This window comes from Pogoniulus pusillus, chromosome 3, assembly GCF_015220805.1.
Source record: "Pogoniulus pusillus isolate bPogPus1 chromosome 3, bPogPus1.pri, whole genome shotgun sequence".
Lineage (NCBI taxonomy): Eukaryota > Metazoa > Chordata > Aves > Piciformes > Lybiidae > Pogoniulus > Pogoniulus pusillus.
In genome coordinates this window covers 1243241-1259056 of record NC_087266.1, presented here as the reverse complement: position 1 = coordinate 1259056, position 15816 = coordinate 1243241, and the positions used below count along the sequence as shown (strand labels likewise).

Sequence of the window (15816 nt, the reverse complement as noted above, 5' to 3'; positions counted from 1 at the left end):
CCTTCTTCTCTTGCTGCTTGCCTGGCAGCAGAGCCCAACCCCACCTGGCTACAGCCTCTCTTCAGGTAGCTGCAGACAGCAGTGTCTATTACATTACTCTCCAGGCTTTTTGTTCTTAACACTGCTCTCTTGCTGCCAAAAAGCAGCTCTGCCTTGCTCTCCACCTCTCTCCAGTGGCCCACAAGCCCCTCTTTGTCCAGTAACTGGATGGATAGGTTAGATAGGTTGGACTGGATGAGCTTTACTGGATAGGTTGGACTGGATGAGCTTGGTTGGCTAGGTTGGATTGGATGGACAGGTTGGACTGGACAGATAGGTTGGACAGGTTGGACAGGTTGGACTGGATGATCCTGGCTGGATAGGATGGAGTGGATGGATAGGTTGGGTAGGTTGGACTGGATGATCTTTGAGGTCTCTCCCAGCCTGGCTGATTCCATGACTGTGTGGTTGCTGCCCCGTGGATAACTTACTGTCCATCAGGACACCAAGGTCCTTCTCTGCAGAGCTGCTTCCAGCAGGTCAGGCCCTGATGTGTACAGGTACAAGGAGCCATTCCTCCCAGGGGATGCATGTGTTTAGGCACCTGACACCAAGGAGGCTGCTGCAGTAACACAAAGTCAACTCTACCTTGCCAGAGTCTATAAAAACAAATTTCCAAGCCTCTTTTACCTCTCTGGCTGAGGTTAGCAGCACATTGTGTTCAGAGTGCATCTACACAGAACAAGGCAGACAAGAGAGCCTTTATGCTGGACAGCAGGTCAAAGCAAGCTCCAGCACTGACTATGCAAAGCCCTTCAGCACAGCAGCTCTTTATTTGCATTCAGAGCCACATCAAACAACTCCAGTAACTAAACTGCTACTGCTGTGCTCTGCTCTAGAGAGCTAAACAAAGCTCAGCTATTTGAAAGGCTAATTGCTTCTGGTCTGTACTTTACACAAAGCTGGTAGATAATTCCAGTCCCCTTGCTGGGGTACAGCTCTTTACCATGAAAGCAGTGGAACACTGCACAGGTCACCCATGCAAGTCCCTAGAGATATCCAAGGTCAGGATTGACAGGGCTCTGGGCAACCTGATCAAGTTGAGGATGTCCCTGCTGACTGCAGAGGGGGTTGGACTGGATGTGAGCACAGAATTCCCCCTCTGCTCTGCCCTGGTGAGTCCCCACCTGGAATACTGCATCCAGTTCTGGGCTCTCCAGTTGAAGAGGGACAGAGATCTACTCGAGAGAGTCCAATGAAGGGCTACAAGGATGATGAAGGGACAGGAGCACTGCCTGATGAGGAAAGGCTGAGAGACATGGGACTGCTTAGTCTGGAGAGGAGAGGGCTGAGAGGAGATTAATAAATGTCTATAAGTATGTGAGGGCTGAGGGCCAGGAAGCAGACAGGGAAAGCCTCTGCTGGGCAGCCCATTCCAATGCCAATCACTCTCTCTGCCAGGAACTGCCTCCTCACACCCAGCCTAGACCTGCCCTGCCACAGCTTCAGACTCTGTCCCCTTCTTCTCTTGCTGCTTGCCTGGCAGCAGAGCCCAACCCCACCTGGCTACAGCCTCCCTGCAGGCAGCTGCAGGCAGCAATCAGCTCTGCCCTGAGCCTCCTCTGCTGCAGGCTGCACACCCCCAGCTCCCTCAGCCTCTCCTCACAGGGCTCTGCTCCAGGTCCCTCCCCAGCCTTGCTGCCCTGCTCCAAACACCTTCCAGCACCTCAGCAGCTCTCTGCAATTCAGGAGCCCACAACTGGACACAGCACTCAAGCTGTGGCCTGAGCAGTGCTGAGCACAGGGGCACAAGAACCTCCCTTGTCCTGCTGCCCACACTGCTCCTGAGCCAGCCCAGGATGCCATTGGCTCTGCTGCCCACCTGGGCACTGCTGCCTCAGCTTCAGCTCCTCTCTGCCAGCACCCCCTGGGCCCTCTCTGCCTGCCTGCTCTCAGCCACTCTGGCCCCAGCCTGTAGCTCTGCTTGGGGCTGTTGTTCCATCTCACTAAGATGTGTTGGGCATTAGCCATCCACCCAAAGCAGGCTCCAGTAGAAAGTAATACCTACTTTATTCAAGCTGACTCAGAGTTTTTAGCTCTTTCAGCTCCCTCTTTGTTCTTTAACTAACACATCACTAAGTGACAGATGAAGAGCCAGGCAAGTTGTTTTGCTACCCTCTCTCACAGTGCCTTTAAACTGTAAGCCAGAGAACTCTCTTTGCACTACAACTGAGACAAAAGGAAGCAGCAGAATCTCATCACTAGACAGGCTCCCCCTTTTTCTTCAAGATGCTAATAGAGCTGCCTGCATTTCAGCTTTGAAGCCTCTATCTCTGCAATGAGGAAACCCCAAAGTCTTACTAAGACAGAGCAGACAACCTGACAGGAAGGCTAAATATGAAGCACATCTTTCCAGCTCACAAGTGGAAAGTAAGCCTTTCAGAGCTCAGTGTCTGGTAGCATCTTGGATGTGGAGGCACTAAGGCAAATCCTATGAATTCATAGACATAGAACACGTTTTAGGCTGGAAGGGATCTTTAAAGGCCATCTAGACCACCTCTGCCATGCACTGAGGAGGGACAGCTACAGCTAGAGCAGCTTGCTCAGAGCCCCATCCAACCTGACCTGGAATATTACTAGGGGTAGGGCATCTACCACCTCTCTGGGCAACCTGGGCCAGTGTTTCACCACCCTCACTAAAAAAGTTCCTTCCTGCTATCTAGTCTGAATCTCCCCTTTGTTAGGTTCAAACCATCACCCTTTGTCCTGTCACATCAAAACCTGCTAAAAAGCCTGGCCCCAGCTTTCTTAGAGGCCTCTCTGACTACTGAAAGGCCACAGGAAGGTTTCTTCAGAGCCTTCTCTTCCCCAGGTTCCCTTGTCCACTCAGCAGAGGGGTCCCATCACATTTGTGGCCTCCTCTGGATCCACTCCAACAGGTCCATGTCTCTTCTGTGCTGAAGACTCCAGAGCTGGACCCAGCACTGCAGGTGGGGTCTCAGCAGAGCAGAGGGGCAGAATCCACTCCCTGGACCTGTTGCCCACACTGCTGGGGATGCAGCCCAGGCCATGGCTGGCTCCTGAGCTGAGAGTGCACAGTGCCAGCTCAGGTCCAGCTTTTCATCCACCAGCACCTCAAAGTCCTTCTCCACAGGGCTGCTCTCTGTCCCTTCATCCCTCAGCCTGGTTTGATACTGAGGAGTCACTTCCCATGGCACCAAGGTGGGTACTCCAGATTGAGAGGAGCACACAAAAGTGATTCTTCATCTACCCTTCTAGCAAGTACAGCAGCAATAACCTTTCTAGCAACAGCTTCTTACTTCTACTTCTCACTTTCCTCTGCTCTTGGCCTTCTGCCCATCCTTGGTTAGTGAAGTCAATTCATCAGCCTCAAATATTTGTGTACACACAAAGTGTCCACACTGAGAGTTTTGGGTTCTTGGCAATCACTGCTCAGATATTAACCCACCAATCAGCCATCAAAACAGAGTGACCCAAAGCACTTAGAAGTTGGAAACTCTGTCTGCAATTTGCCATGAAAAAGCCTGACCCCCCACAGCTTCTTGGAGGAAGTTGTTCAGCAGGAGGCTGGTGAGAGCCTGGGCTGGGTTGCCCAGGGAGGTGGTTGAGGCCCCATGGCTGGAAGTCACAGAATCATAGAATCAGTCAGGGCTGGAAGGGAGCACAAGGAGCAGCCAGTGCCAAGCCCCTGCCATGCCCAGGGACACCCTACCCTAGAGCAGGCTGCACACAGCCTCAGCCAGCCTGGCCTCAAACACCTCCAGCCATGGGGCCTCAACCACCTCCCTGGGCAACCCAGTCCAGCCTCTCACCACTCTGCTGCTCAACAACTTCCTCCTCACCTCCAGCCTCACTCTCCCCACCTCCACCTTTGCTCCATTCCCCACACTCCTGACACTCCCTCACACCCTCCAAAGTCCCTCCCCAGCTTTTTTGGAGCCCCCTTCAGATGCTGCAAGGCCACAAGAAGGTCCCCTGGGAGCCTCCTCTGCTCCAGCCTGCACAGCCCCAACTCTTTCAGGCTGTGCTCACAGCAGAGCTGCTGCAGCCTCTCAGCATCCTCCTGGCCCTGCTCTGGACACTCTCCAGCATCTCCACAGCCCTCTTGGCCCAGGGGCTCCAGAAGGCAGCACAGTTATGGCTGGGTAGTGCTAGAGAATGCCTTGACAGCTCCCCAGTGAACTAGTTCAGATCGCCTTGGTTTGGACCTCTTCAGATGCCTGTGCTTGACCTAGTGACACACAAGCTACTGCTGCAGCTCTCTGGAGCTTCTGGGGCACTGCAGCAGGGAGCTGAGCTCCCCCTTCAATGACATGGAAGAACTTAGTGCAGAGCCACAGAGATACTAAATGGAGTGGAAGTTCCTTCTGAGGACAGGCTGAGGGAGCTGGAGCTGTTTAGCTTGGAGAAGAGGAGCCTGAGGGGTGACCTCATTGATGTTTCTAAAGAAGGGCAGTGTCAGGAGGGCACAGCCAGGCTCTGTTCAGTGATGTCCAGTGCCAGGACAAGGGGCAATGGATGCAAGCTGGAGCAGATTAGGTTCCACATGAACACAAAGGAAAACTTTTTCACTGTGAGGGTGACAGAACCCTGGAGCAGGCTGCCCAGAGAGGTTGTGGAGTCTCCTTCTCTGCAGACATGAAAAATCCACCTGGATGTGTTCCTGTGTGACCTACTCTTGGTGACCCTGCTCTGGCAGGGGGATTGGATTGGGCAATCTTTTGAGATCCCTTCCAATCCCAAAGATTCTGTGACTTGTAAAAGTGATCCTCTGCAGAGCCTGAACATCCTTTCACGCTCCCCAAGCTGCTGTGCAGGCAGCAGTAGCAGCCAGAATGAAAGCTGTACTTGCTTTTTGGAGGACATGCCTTTGGGATGGGCTGCCCAGGGAGGGGGTTGAGGCCCCATGGCTGGAGGTGTTTGAGGCCAGGCTGGCTGAGGCTGTGTGCAGCCTGCTCTAGGGTAGGGTGTCCCTGGGCATGGCAGGGGGGTTGGCACTGGCTGCTCCTTGTGCTCCCTTCCAGCCCTGACTGGTTCTATGGTGGAGTTAGCATCCCTGGAGGTGTCCAAACAAAGCCTGGCTGGGGCACTTAGTGCCATGGTCTGGTTGACTGGACAGGGCTGGGTGCTAGGTTGGATTGGATGAGCTTAGAGGTCTCTTCCAACCTGGTTGATTCTATGACAGGTAAGCTGCTCTCCACTAGGGCTCCAAGGTGTTTCTCCATGAAGCTGCTCTCCAGTAGGCTAACCCCTGGTCTGTCCTGGTGCCTGCTGTTATTCCTCCCCAGATACACACAACTTGGTCCACTACTGAATGAAGTTTGTTACAAGTGCAGTACGCAGCCAGCACACAGATCTGGATGTCAAACACTCCCTGTTGGTTGACAGCTTTCTAGGCTCTACCACATTAAACAGTAGGTCCCTTGTGAGCCTTCAGGCTGAAAGTTAACTGCTTGGGTCATCTCCTCTGCTTCCAGGGCCCTCTGATATTTGTGTGTCTACAGATTACTCCACCCCAGCAGCTAGCCTAGCCCCAGCCCTTCTCTTGTATAAGCACAAAGGTACATGTGATAAACAAGGCTAAGCAACTAATCTGATTTAGAACTAATCCTGTGCACTTCTCCAATCAATTTCATACCAGAGAGTAAATCTGTCTGCCAGATGGGAAAGAGGGGAGAGGCAGAGCTGCCTTCTTTGACAGCAATGCTGGCTTAAAACCAAGGAGGAAGCTGGGATGTTGGGTTCAGCACCACGGAAATTAGGCAGGATTTGTGCTCTAGGCTGAGAGATTCTGACACAAGCAAGGCACTACATGTTTGCAAAGGCCACTCCTGGCTTCTACTTCACTGATGAGAAAACAGCAGATCAATTGTCAGACAGGGAAGTCTTTGGGGTCTTTTTTTTGTTCCTTCTAATGATCTGCAGCCTCCAACTGACCAAAACATGCAGCTCAGCCCTCCTGTGGTTAAAGCACTAAGACCCCTAAAGGGCTGCAATCTGTGGCTGCAGAAAAGAGATTGGGCTCCATTAGAACCATAGAATTGGCAGGGCTGGAAGGGACATCAAGGATCATCCAGCTCCAACCCCCCTGCCAGGGGCAAAGACACCTCACTCTAGAGCAGGCTGCTCAGAGCCACATCCAGCCTGGCCTTAAACAACTCCAGGGATGAGGCTTCTATGACCTCCCTGGGCAACCTGTGCCAGTGTCTCACCACCCTCATGGTGAAGAACTTCCTAACACCCAATCTGACTCTCCCCACCTCCAGCTTTGCTCCATTCCCCACACTCATATCACTACCTGGCAGCCTATAAAGTCCCCCAGCAGCTTTCCTGTAGCCCCCTTTAGATACTGAGAGGCCACAATCAGCTCTCCTGGGAGCCTTCTCCACTCCAGACTGACAGCCCCAACTCTCTCAGTCTGTCTTCATAGGAGAGGTGCTCCATCCACTGTGCCCTGAATAGCAAACTGAAATCCTCCCCATGCCCTGGTGGCAGAAGTTTATAAGTCAAAGCAGGAGAGGAAAGTAGAAAGCAATTCACTGAAAAATGAGGCTTGGCTGCTGGCTACTAAACACAAAAGGATCTTTTTTCCCCATTCTTACTGCTCTCTTTGCAGAGAAAAGGGAAAAACCCAGCCTGAAACAATGGACAATACAAAGCCACCATTCTGAGCTGTCCATGTAGTCACTCTCCTTGTTCCAGGGCTGACAAATGATGATGATCCCAAGCAAATACCTAGAGGAATCAAATGCTGCTTTCTGTCCCAAGGCTGCTTTTCAGCACAGTTAAGGATCAAGACTGATTTAGACTATGGCTGCAGGAACATCCTTAACTTGACTTCAATTCTGTGCAACTCATTCCTCTGGGAAACACTTCCTGGAATTATACTGAGGAAAGGGTTGGGTTCTTTGCACTCTTTACAGACAAATATTAAGATAAGAGCCTTGCTTAGCTGTAGCAGTCAGGGAGATGCTTCCTTTGCATTTCCACCATACTTGGCAAAGATGGAGAAAAAAAAGAGTGCAGAACTTGACTGGGATCTGCCCATAGCTCCATGTGCTCCATTAACATCACGTTGGAAAGAGCTGCTACAAAAAACCCCACTGCTGCCATGGCTTCAAATCGCCTCTACACTGGTTCCTCATGTATGGAACACAACAGGGAATTAAAACAGAACACCACAGAACAGAACAGAACAGAACCAAGCAGGGTGAAAGAGAGCTCCAAGCTCAGCCAGCCCAACCTAGCACCCAGCCCTGCCCAACCAACCAGACCATGGCACTAAGTGCCCCAGCCAGGCTTGGCTGCAACACCTCCAGCCACAGCCACTCCACCACCTCCCTGGGCAGCCCATTCCAATGCCAATCACTCTCTCTGCCAATAGCTTCCTCCTCACATCCAGCCTAGACCTGCCCTGGCACAGCTTCAGACTCTGTCCCCTTCTTCTCTTGCTGCTTGCCTGGCAGCAGAGCCCAACCCCACCTGGCTACAGCCTCCCTGCAGGCAGCTGCAGGCAGCAATGAGCTCTGCCCTGAGCCTCCTCTGCTGCAGGCTGCACCCCCCCAGCTCCCTCAGCCTCTCCTCACAGGGCTCTGCTCCAGGCCCCTCCCCAGCCTTGCTGCCCTGCTCCAAACACCTTCCAGCACCTCAACAGCTCTCTTCAACTTAGGAGCCCAGGACTGGACAAAGCACTCCAGGGGTGGCCTGAGCAGTGCTGAGCACAGGGGCACAAGAACCTCCCTTGTCCTGCTGCCCACACTGCTCCTGAGCCAGCCCAGGATGCCATTGGCTCTGCTGCCCACCTGGGCACTGCTGCCTCAGCTTCAGCTCCTCTCTCCCAGCACCCCCAGGGCCCTCTCTGCCTGGCTGCTCTCAGCCACTGTCCCCAGCCTGTAGCACTGCTTGGGGTTGCTGTGGCCAATGCTCTCAGCAAAGCAGCAAGCACAGTTGAAAGACAGGCTTAGCTTCCCCAGCAGAGTAAGATTTACCTGATGGAATACCGGTTCCTTCAAATTCAAGTAAACCTGGAAAAGTAAAAACAAGAGAGGATTAGTTTGCAGGAGAGAACCACTGTAACATTATTCACCTAAATACTGCCCCAGACTCATCCTGTTAGAATCAAGCTGTCTGCCCATGCACCATTAAAATTGACTAAAGACCTGAAGTTTCCTCTGGCAAAACCTCAGCTTTTAACTGTGGAATTGTGTTGAATTAAGGAGCATGAATAAAGACATCAGCATCTGGAATCTCCTCCTTTAAGAGAGCTGGAGCACACACACAGCCAATTAAGATGCAGCCACATTCTCCACCTGCATTACAAGAAGCAAATGTGCTCTGCTGATTTGTTGTTATTAACGTTCCTGACAATGCTTTAAGGTCTCTGTTCACATCACAAGAGCTGCTGGCTCTTCCTCTTGTGAATTCAGCTCATTTCAGTGCTGCTCTTGAGTGTAAAAAAGCTGCAGGAGGCCCCAAAAAGTTTATTAAAGGCAGGAGATCACCTACAGTATTTCTAAGGAATGACTGAGGTGATTCTCCCTCTCCACTGTGCTCTGCTGAGACCCCACCTGGAGGCTGCCCAGGGAGGTGGTGGAGTGGTCATGCCTGGAGGTGTTGCAGCCAAGCCTGGCTGGGGCACTTAGTGCCATGGTGTGGTTGGTTGGGCAGGGCTGGGGGCTAGGTTGGGCTGGCTGAGCTTGGAGCTCTCTTCCAACCTGCCTGATTCTGTGATTCTATATTCCCTTTGTGCTTTTCTCTCTTCTGCATTTTTGGTTGCATTTGCAAGTAGCCTTTTCCATTTAACCCCCAACTCCATGTGAGTGCTTTGATTTAAATCCTTTCTGTTCAGACCTGTTTCCAGCCCAAACCAAGTCAGGATCACAGCTCACTTCCTGCAGCCTGCTGAACTGATCTGTTGCAATGAATTCCAGTGAGGGAAGCTGAGGAATGCAGCTTGACCAAGGGGCCACAACAAGTTGATGGTGATTGTTTTGCTCCCAGGGGCTCCAGAGCTGGATGCAGGACTCCAGGTGGGGTCTCAGCAGAGCAGAGCACAGGGGGAGAATCCCCTCCCTGGCCCTGCTGGCCACACTGCTGCTGCTGTGGACTACTGCATCTCTTCTTCATTTATTTACTCTTCTTCATTTATCTCTTCTTCATTTATCTACACAGTGGTGTAGATGAAAGGTTTCAGACACCTCATTGGCTAGCAGGTCATTCTCCCCACAGAACAGTAAGTTCTCCTTCTTGACTACAAGTGAGAAGGATTCAGGAGTACTCTTCCATCACTAGCAAGGAAAAACAACCCCCAGGTGAAAATGGCAGATGAGAAGTTGTTACTTACTATGCTGACTACGAAGCTGTAGGTTATTAACAAGAAGAGCAGTGGATAATTGACTGTGTTCTTGTACTTGAAACATTCATACCTGGAACAGAGCACAAAGGAGAGTGATAACAATCAGCACTTAGCAGAGAGCAGGATGCATTTGTCAAGGTGTGTTAACCCAAAATGTGTAAGGAAATTGATCTAAATGAATCACAGAGCAGTGGGGGCTGGAAGGGAGCACAAGGAGCAGGCAGTGCCAACCCCCTGCCATGCCCAGGGACACCCTACCCTAGAGCAGGCTGCACACAGCCTCAGCCAGCTTGGCCTCAAACACCTCCAGCCATGGGGCCTCAACCACCTCCCTGGGCAACCCAGTCCAGCCTCTCACCACTCTCCTGCTCAACAACTTCCTCCTCACCTCCAGCCTCACTCTCCACACCTCCACCTTTGCTCCATTCCCCCCACTCCTGACACTCCCTCACACCCTCCAAAGTCCCTCCCCAGCTGCAAGGCCACAAGCAGGTCCCCTGGGAGCCTCCCCTGCTCCAGCCTGCACAGCCCCAACTCTTTCAGGCTGTGCTCACAGCAGAGCTGCTGCAGCCTCTCAGCATCCTCCTGGCCCTGCTCTGGACACTCTCCAGCATCTCCACAGCCCTCTTGTAATGGGGGCTGCAGAATGAGCCTCAGGCCTTGCAAAAGTTTTAATTTTCAGAGAGCAATTCAGACCTTTACAGAGACCTGTTGGGCCTTTTTAAGATCTAGTGGAAAAATCATGTGGTGGGAGGTGCCCAGACAAAGGCCATGAGGATGAGCAGAGGGCTGGAGTTCTTCTCCTGTGAGGAGACTGAGGGTGCTGGGGCTGTTCAGTGTGGAGAGGAGAAGGCTCCCAGTTGACTTTATTGTGGCCTTTCAGTACCTGAAGGGGTCTACAAAAAAGCTGGGGAGGGACTTTTGAGACTGTCAGGTATTGATAGGAGTGGGGGGAATGGAGCAAAGGTGGAAATGGGCAGATTCAGACTGGATGTCAGGAAGAAGTTCTTCCGCATGAAGGTGGTGAGAGCCTGGAACAGGCTGCCCAGGGAGCCTCATCCCTGGAGGTGTTTGAGGCCAGGCTGGCTGAGGCTGTGTGCAGCCTGCTCTAGGGTAGGGTGTCCCTGGGCATGGCAGGGGGGTTGGCACTGGCTGATCCTTGTGGTCCCTTTCAACCCTGACTGATTCTATGACCTTTAAGGACATCTAGTCCCATCATATTGTAGTAAGTAGGGACATCTACTCTAACCTCCCTGTCATGGGCAGGGACACCTCTCAACTAGGCATTCACAGCCTCCCTGGGCAGTCTGGTTATCACCTCAAAGGCTCTAGCAGATCTCTTTCAGACACTGTTCAGTGACATAACAAAGCTGGAAATGGGGAGATTGAGACTGGATGTTAGGAAGAAGTTCTTTACCATGAGGGTGGTGAGAGCCTGGGAGAGGTTGCCCAGGGAGGTGGTGGAAGTTTCACCCCTGGAGGTGTTTAAGGCCAGGCTGGATGAGGCTCTGGCCAGCCTGATCTAGTGTGAGGTGCTCCTGCCCATATGGCAGGGGGTTGGAACTGGCTGATCCTTGTGGTCCCTTCCAACCCTGACTCATTCTATGAAATAAATCCCCCAATAAGCTCATGTCTATGCCAAAAAAATCCCCAAAGAGAAACCTCAATTGCTGGGGAGAGTTTGAGAAGCAGAATTGTGCTCAGATAGTGACAATAGATGGCAAATTAGAAACCAGTCTGAAATGCAACCCAGCTGCCAAAACCCACCGCATCTGCGAGCTGAAGGCAGCGTGGGAAAGGGACTGCCTCACAAAACAGTGACCTGGGAAACTGCAGGCTGCTCATGGCTTTGCTACAGTCCCAGGGCAGTAAATTTGCTAGATTGAGCACTGCTACAAGTGGGAAGCAAAAGCAGCTAATTGCTGCCACGATGTAAACCAACTAATTAAAACGAGCCTCGCTCCCTGCGCCATGTTTTGGTTATGGGAAGGATAGAACTACACAGACACATCCCAGACCATATCTGCAGCAGAAAACAGCACACCAGAAGCCAAACCACCTGAAAAGAAGTTGTAGCCAGGTGGGGGTTGGTCTCTTTCCCCAGACAACCACCAATTGAACAAGGGGACAGAGTCTCAAGTTGTGCCAGGGGAGGTCTAGGCTGGATGTTGTTAGGAAGTTCCTGGCAGAGAGAGTGATTGGCATTGGAATGGGCTGCCCAGGGAGGGGGTGGAGTGGCTGTGCCTGGAGGTGTTCTAGAAAAGACTGAATGAGGCACTTAGTGCTATGGTCTGGTTGACTGGATGGGGCTGGGTGCTAGGTTGCACTGGATGAGCCTGGAGCTCTCCTCCAACCTGCTTGGTTCTATGATGATTCTATGAAAAACCTCAACAATATGAGCTTGGAGGAGCACAAAATCATCAGGGCCAGAGAAAGGTGTAACTTCAAGTGACATCTGTCTGATGTATTAGAACAACAGAACAAAGGGACATAGCCTCAAGCTGTGCCAGGGGAGGTTTAGGCTGGATGTTAGGAGGAAGGAGGTAGTGGGCTTGGGCTCTGCTGCCAGGCAAGCAGCAAGAGAAGAAGGGGACAGAGTCTGAAGCTGTGCCAGGGCAGGTCTAGGCTGGATGTTGTTAGGAAGTTGCTGGCAGAGAGAGTGATTGGCATTGGAATGGGCTGCCCAGGGAGGTGGTGGAGTGGCCGTGCCTGGAGGTGTTGCAGCCAAGCCTGGCTGGGGCACTTAGTGCCATGGTCTGGTTGGTTGGGCAGGGCTGGGTGCTAGGTTGGGCTGGCTGAGCTTGGAGCTCTCTTCCAACTGAAACAATTCTATGAAATAGAATCATAGCCCACCTGGCTCAGCAGAACCACCACACTACCTCCTTCCTCCTGACATCCAGCCTAGACCTCCCCTGGCACAGCTTGAGGCTGTGTCCCCTTCTTCTGTTGTTCTAATAAATCAGACAGATGTCACTAGAAGTTACACCTTTCTCTGGCCCTGGTGATTTTGCACTCCTCCAAGCTCATACTGTTGAGGCTTTTCATAGAGTCATCATAGAATCAAGCAGGTTGGAAGAGAGCTCCAAGCTCCTCCTGTCCAACCTAGCACCCAGCCCTGGCCAATCAACTAGGCTAGGTTGCCTCCAAAATGAAATAGCAGAAGACATCCTGGCACAGCATGAAGCTGTTTTCCAACGTGTGTTCCAAGACACTCTCTGTACAATATGCACTCAGCTCTTAATGAATTTCTTTTTGTCCTTAATTTCCCAGATGAGTGGCAAGCAGCTTTAACAGAGACCTGAAATTTGCATGTGGAGTCAGACAACAGCCTTGAAACACAGCTCAGAGAAGGGATAAGGTTGTTCATCTGGTTGGCATAGCTGCAGCTGAGTTTCTGGTGTCTGCTGTCTGCACACCAAGTAAGACTGAGCTCTGTTTATATGCTAAAGTCTTTAACAAGAGGTTTTTTTCCTGCTAAACAGATACTATTAAAATATCTACCTGCAGGGAGGCTGTAGCCAGGTGGGGTTGGGCTCTGCTGCCAAGCACCCAGGGACAGAACAAGGGGACACAGCCTCAAGCTGTGCCAGGGCAGGTTCAGGCTGGATGTCAGGAAGAAATTCTTCACAGAGAGAGTGATTGGCATTGGAATGGGCTGGGCAGGGAGGTGGTGGAGTCACTGTCCCTGAAGGTGTTTAAGAGGAGGCTGCATGAGGCACTTAATGCCATGGATTAGTTAACCAGAAGGGTTAGGTTGGACTCAATGATCTCAGAGGTCTTTTCCCACCTGGTTAATTCTGTGACCTCTAAATCACACAGAAAACATTCTGGTTGGAGCAGACCCCCAGGACCATCAAGTCCTACCATTATCCCTACTCTACAAAGTTCACCCTTAAACCATATCCTCAAGCACCACATCCAAATGACTTTAAAGCACAGCCAGGGTGGGTGACTCCACCATCTCCCTGCCCAGCCCATTCCAGTGCCTGACCACTCTTGCTGGGAAAAAATGTTTCCTCATGTCCAACCTAAAACTACCAAAGCACAGCTTGAGGCTGCTCCTTCTTGTTCTGTCACTAATGACCTGTGAGCAGAGACCAGCAGCAGCCTCTCCACAACCTCCTTTCAGGTAGCTGTAGACAGCAATGAGGCCTCTCCTCAGCCTCCTCTTTTTCAAACTAGCCATCCCCAGCTCCCTCAGTTGCTCTTCATCATTTATTCAGCAGGCCCTTCCCCAGCTTCTTGCCCTCCTCTACACTCATTTCATATCCTTCTTGTAATGAGGTGCCCAGAACTGAACACAATACATGAGATGTGGCCTCACCAGAGCCGAGTCCGAGGGGACAATCACCTCCCTACCCCTGCTGGGCACAGCATTTCTAGCCCAAGCCAGGATGCTTTGGACTTTCTTGGCCTCCTGTGCACACTGCTGGCTCACAATGAGTTGGTTCTCTAATACAACCCCCAGTTTCTGGTCACCAAAACCAGGACTAAAGCAGGCTGCTGCTCTGGTCACCAAAACCAGGACTAAAGCAGGCTGCTGCTCTGGTCACCAAAACCAGGACTAAAGCAGGCTGCTGTTCTGGTCACCAAAACCAGGACTAAAGGAGGCTGCTGTTCTGGTCACCAAAACCAGGACTAAAGCAGGCTGCTGCTCTGGTCACCAAAACCAGGACTAAAGCAGGCTGCTGCTCTGATGGCCAAGTCACCTTTCTGTGTTGCCAGTAGAAGTAAGATCTCACTGAAATCTGTAGCCTCACCATACTACAGAGTGATACACTGGGCTGGGTTGGAAGGGACCTCCAAAGGTCATTCAGTCCAACCCCTTCTGCAGTCAGCAAGGACATCCCTCAACTACATCAGCTGCCCAGAGCCCTCTCACCTTGAATATCTCCAGGGATGGAGCCCAAACCACCTCCCTGGGCAACATCATCTGCTCAGAGCCCTCTCACCTTGAATATCTCCAGGGATGGAGCCCAAACCACCTCTCTGGGCAACATCATCTGCTCAGAGCCCTCTCACCTTGAGTATCTCCAGGGATGGGGCCTCAGTCACCTTCCTGGGCAACATCATCTGCCCAAAGCCCTCTCACCTTGTATATCTCCACAGATGGGGCCCAAACCACCTCCTTGGGCAACCTGTTGTAGTGTTCCACCAGCCTCCTGCTCCACAAGATTGGGCTGCATGGGTTTGGCCTTTCAGAAAGGAGTAGTTGATGAAAAGAACCAAAACTAAAGAGAAGGAGAGGAATACTTACAGGCAGTAGACGAAGACACAACAGCTGTATATCATTGGCAGTTCATCTAACAGCTGCAAAAAGCAGAGACATCAAAACATGAAAAGGACTTTAAAGTTGCATGATTCTGGAAGGTAATTAAGGAGAGAGAGAAATGTCTTCAGGAAACAGGAGTTTGGAAGCCATTTGGATATTCACCTTCCTGGCTGTGCTTCAGCAGGCAGCTGTGTCAGGTTCTGATCAACTCCTGCAAGCTTGATGCATTATTAAACTTACTACTCTGAGCCCTTAGGTTTCATAAACCCTCTCACCTCAAAAAGAGCAATGCCTCATCACCCAGGGAGGTGGTTGAGGCCCCATGGCTGGAAGTGCTTGAGGCCAGGCTGGCTGAGGCTGTGTGCAGCCTGCTCTAGGGTAGGGTGTCCCTGGGCATGGCAGGGGGTTGGAACTGGCTGCTCCTTGTGCTCCCTTCCAGCCCTGACTGGTTCTGTGATTTTCACTCTTTTCACTCCTGGGCTGGCTCAGGAGCAGTGTGGGCAGCAGGACAAGGGAGGTTCTTCTGCCCCTGTGCTCAGCACTGCTCAGGCCACCCCTGGAGTGCTGTGTCCAGTTGTGGGCTCCTGAATTGCAGAGAGCTGTTGAGGTGCTGGAAGGTGTTTGGAGCAGGGCAGCAAGGCTGGGGAGGGGCCTGGAGCACAGCCCTGTGAGGAGAGGCTGAGGGAGCTGGGGGGGTGCAGCCTGCAGCAGAGGAGGCTCAGGGCAGAGCTCATTGCTGCCTGCAGCTGCCTGCAGGGAGGCTGTAGCCAGGTGGGGTTGGGCTCTGCTGCCAGGCAAGCAGCAAGAGAAGAAGGGGACAGAGTCTGAAACTGTGGCAGGGCAGGTCTAGGCTGGATGTTGTTAGGAAGTTCCTGTCAGAGAGAGTGATTGGCATTGGAATGGGCTGCCCAGGGAGGTGGTGGAGTGGCTGTGGCTGGAGGTGTTGCAGCCAAGCCTGGCTGGGGCACTTAGTGCCATGGTCTGGTTGGTTGGGCAGGGCTGGGTGCTAGGGTGGGCTGGCTGAGCTTGGAGCTCTCTTCCAACCTGGCTGATTCTGTGATACTGTGATATGATTCCATGAGCTGAGGCTTTCCCATTTGTCTGCCTTAGGCCACCTGGACTGATGGTTCACAGCATTAAGCCAGCAAACCAAACACAAAGAAGTCTTCTCTTCCAACAGCCACCAGGG

The 15816-nt window shown here is 52.1% G+C and overlaps 1 protein-coding gene across 1 annotated transcript in view; it reads right to left on the bottom strand.

Moving 5' to 3' along the window:
* ACER3 (alkaline ceramidase 3) overlaps positions 1 to 15816 on the bottom strand; it is a 61287-nt gene that overhangs the window by 14315 nt on the left and 31156 nt on the right. The window contains exons 4-6 of the mRNA XM_064140200.1: positions 14613 to 14665; positions 9344 to 9425; positions 7989 to 8024 (exon numbers count right to left, since the gene is read on the bottom strand). Of these exons, the coding sequence (XP_063996270.1) occupies positions 7989 to 8024; positions 9344 to 9425; positions 14613 to 14665 (171 nt within the window). The remainder of the gene's footprint in view (positions 1 to 7988; positions 8025 to 9343; positions 9426 to 14612; positions 14666 to 15816) is intronic.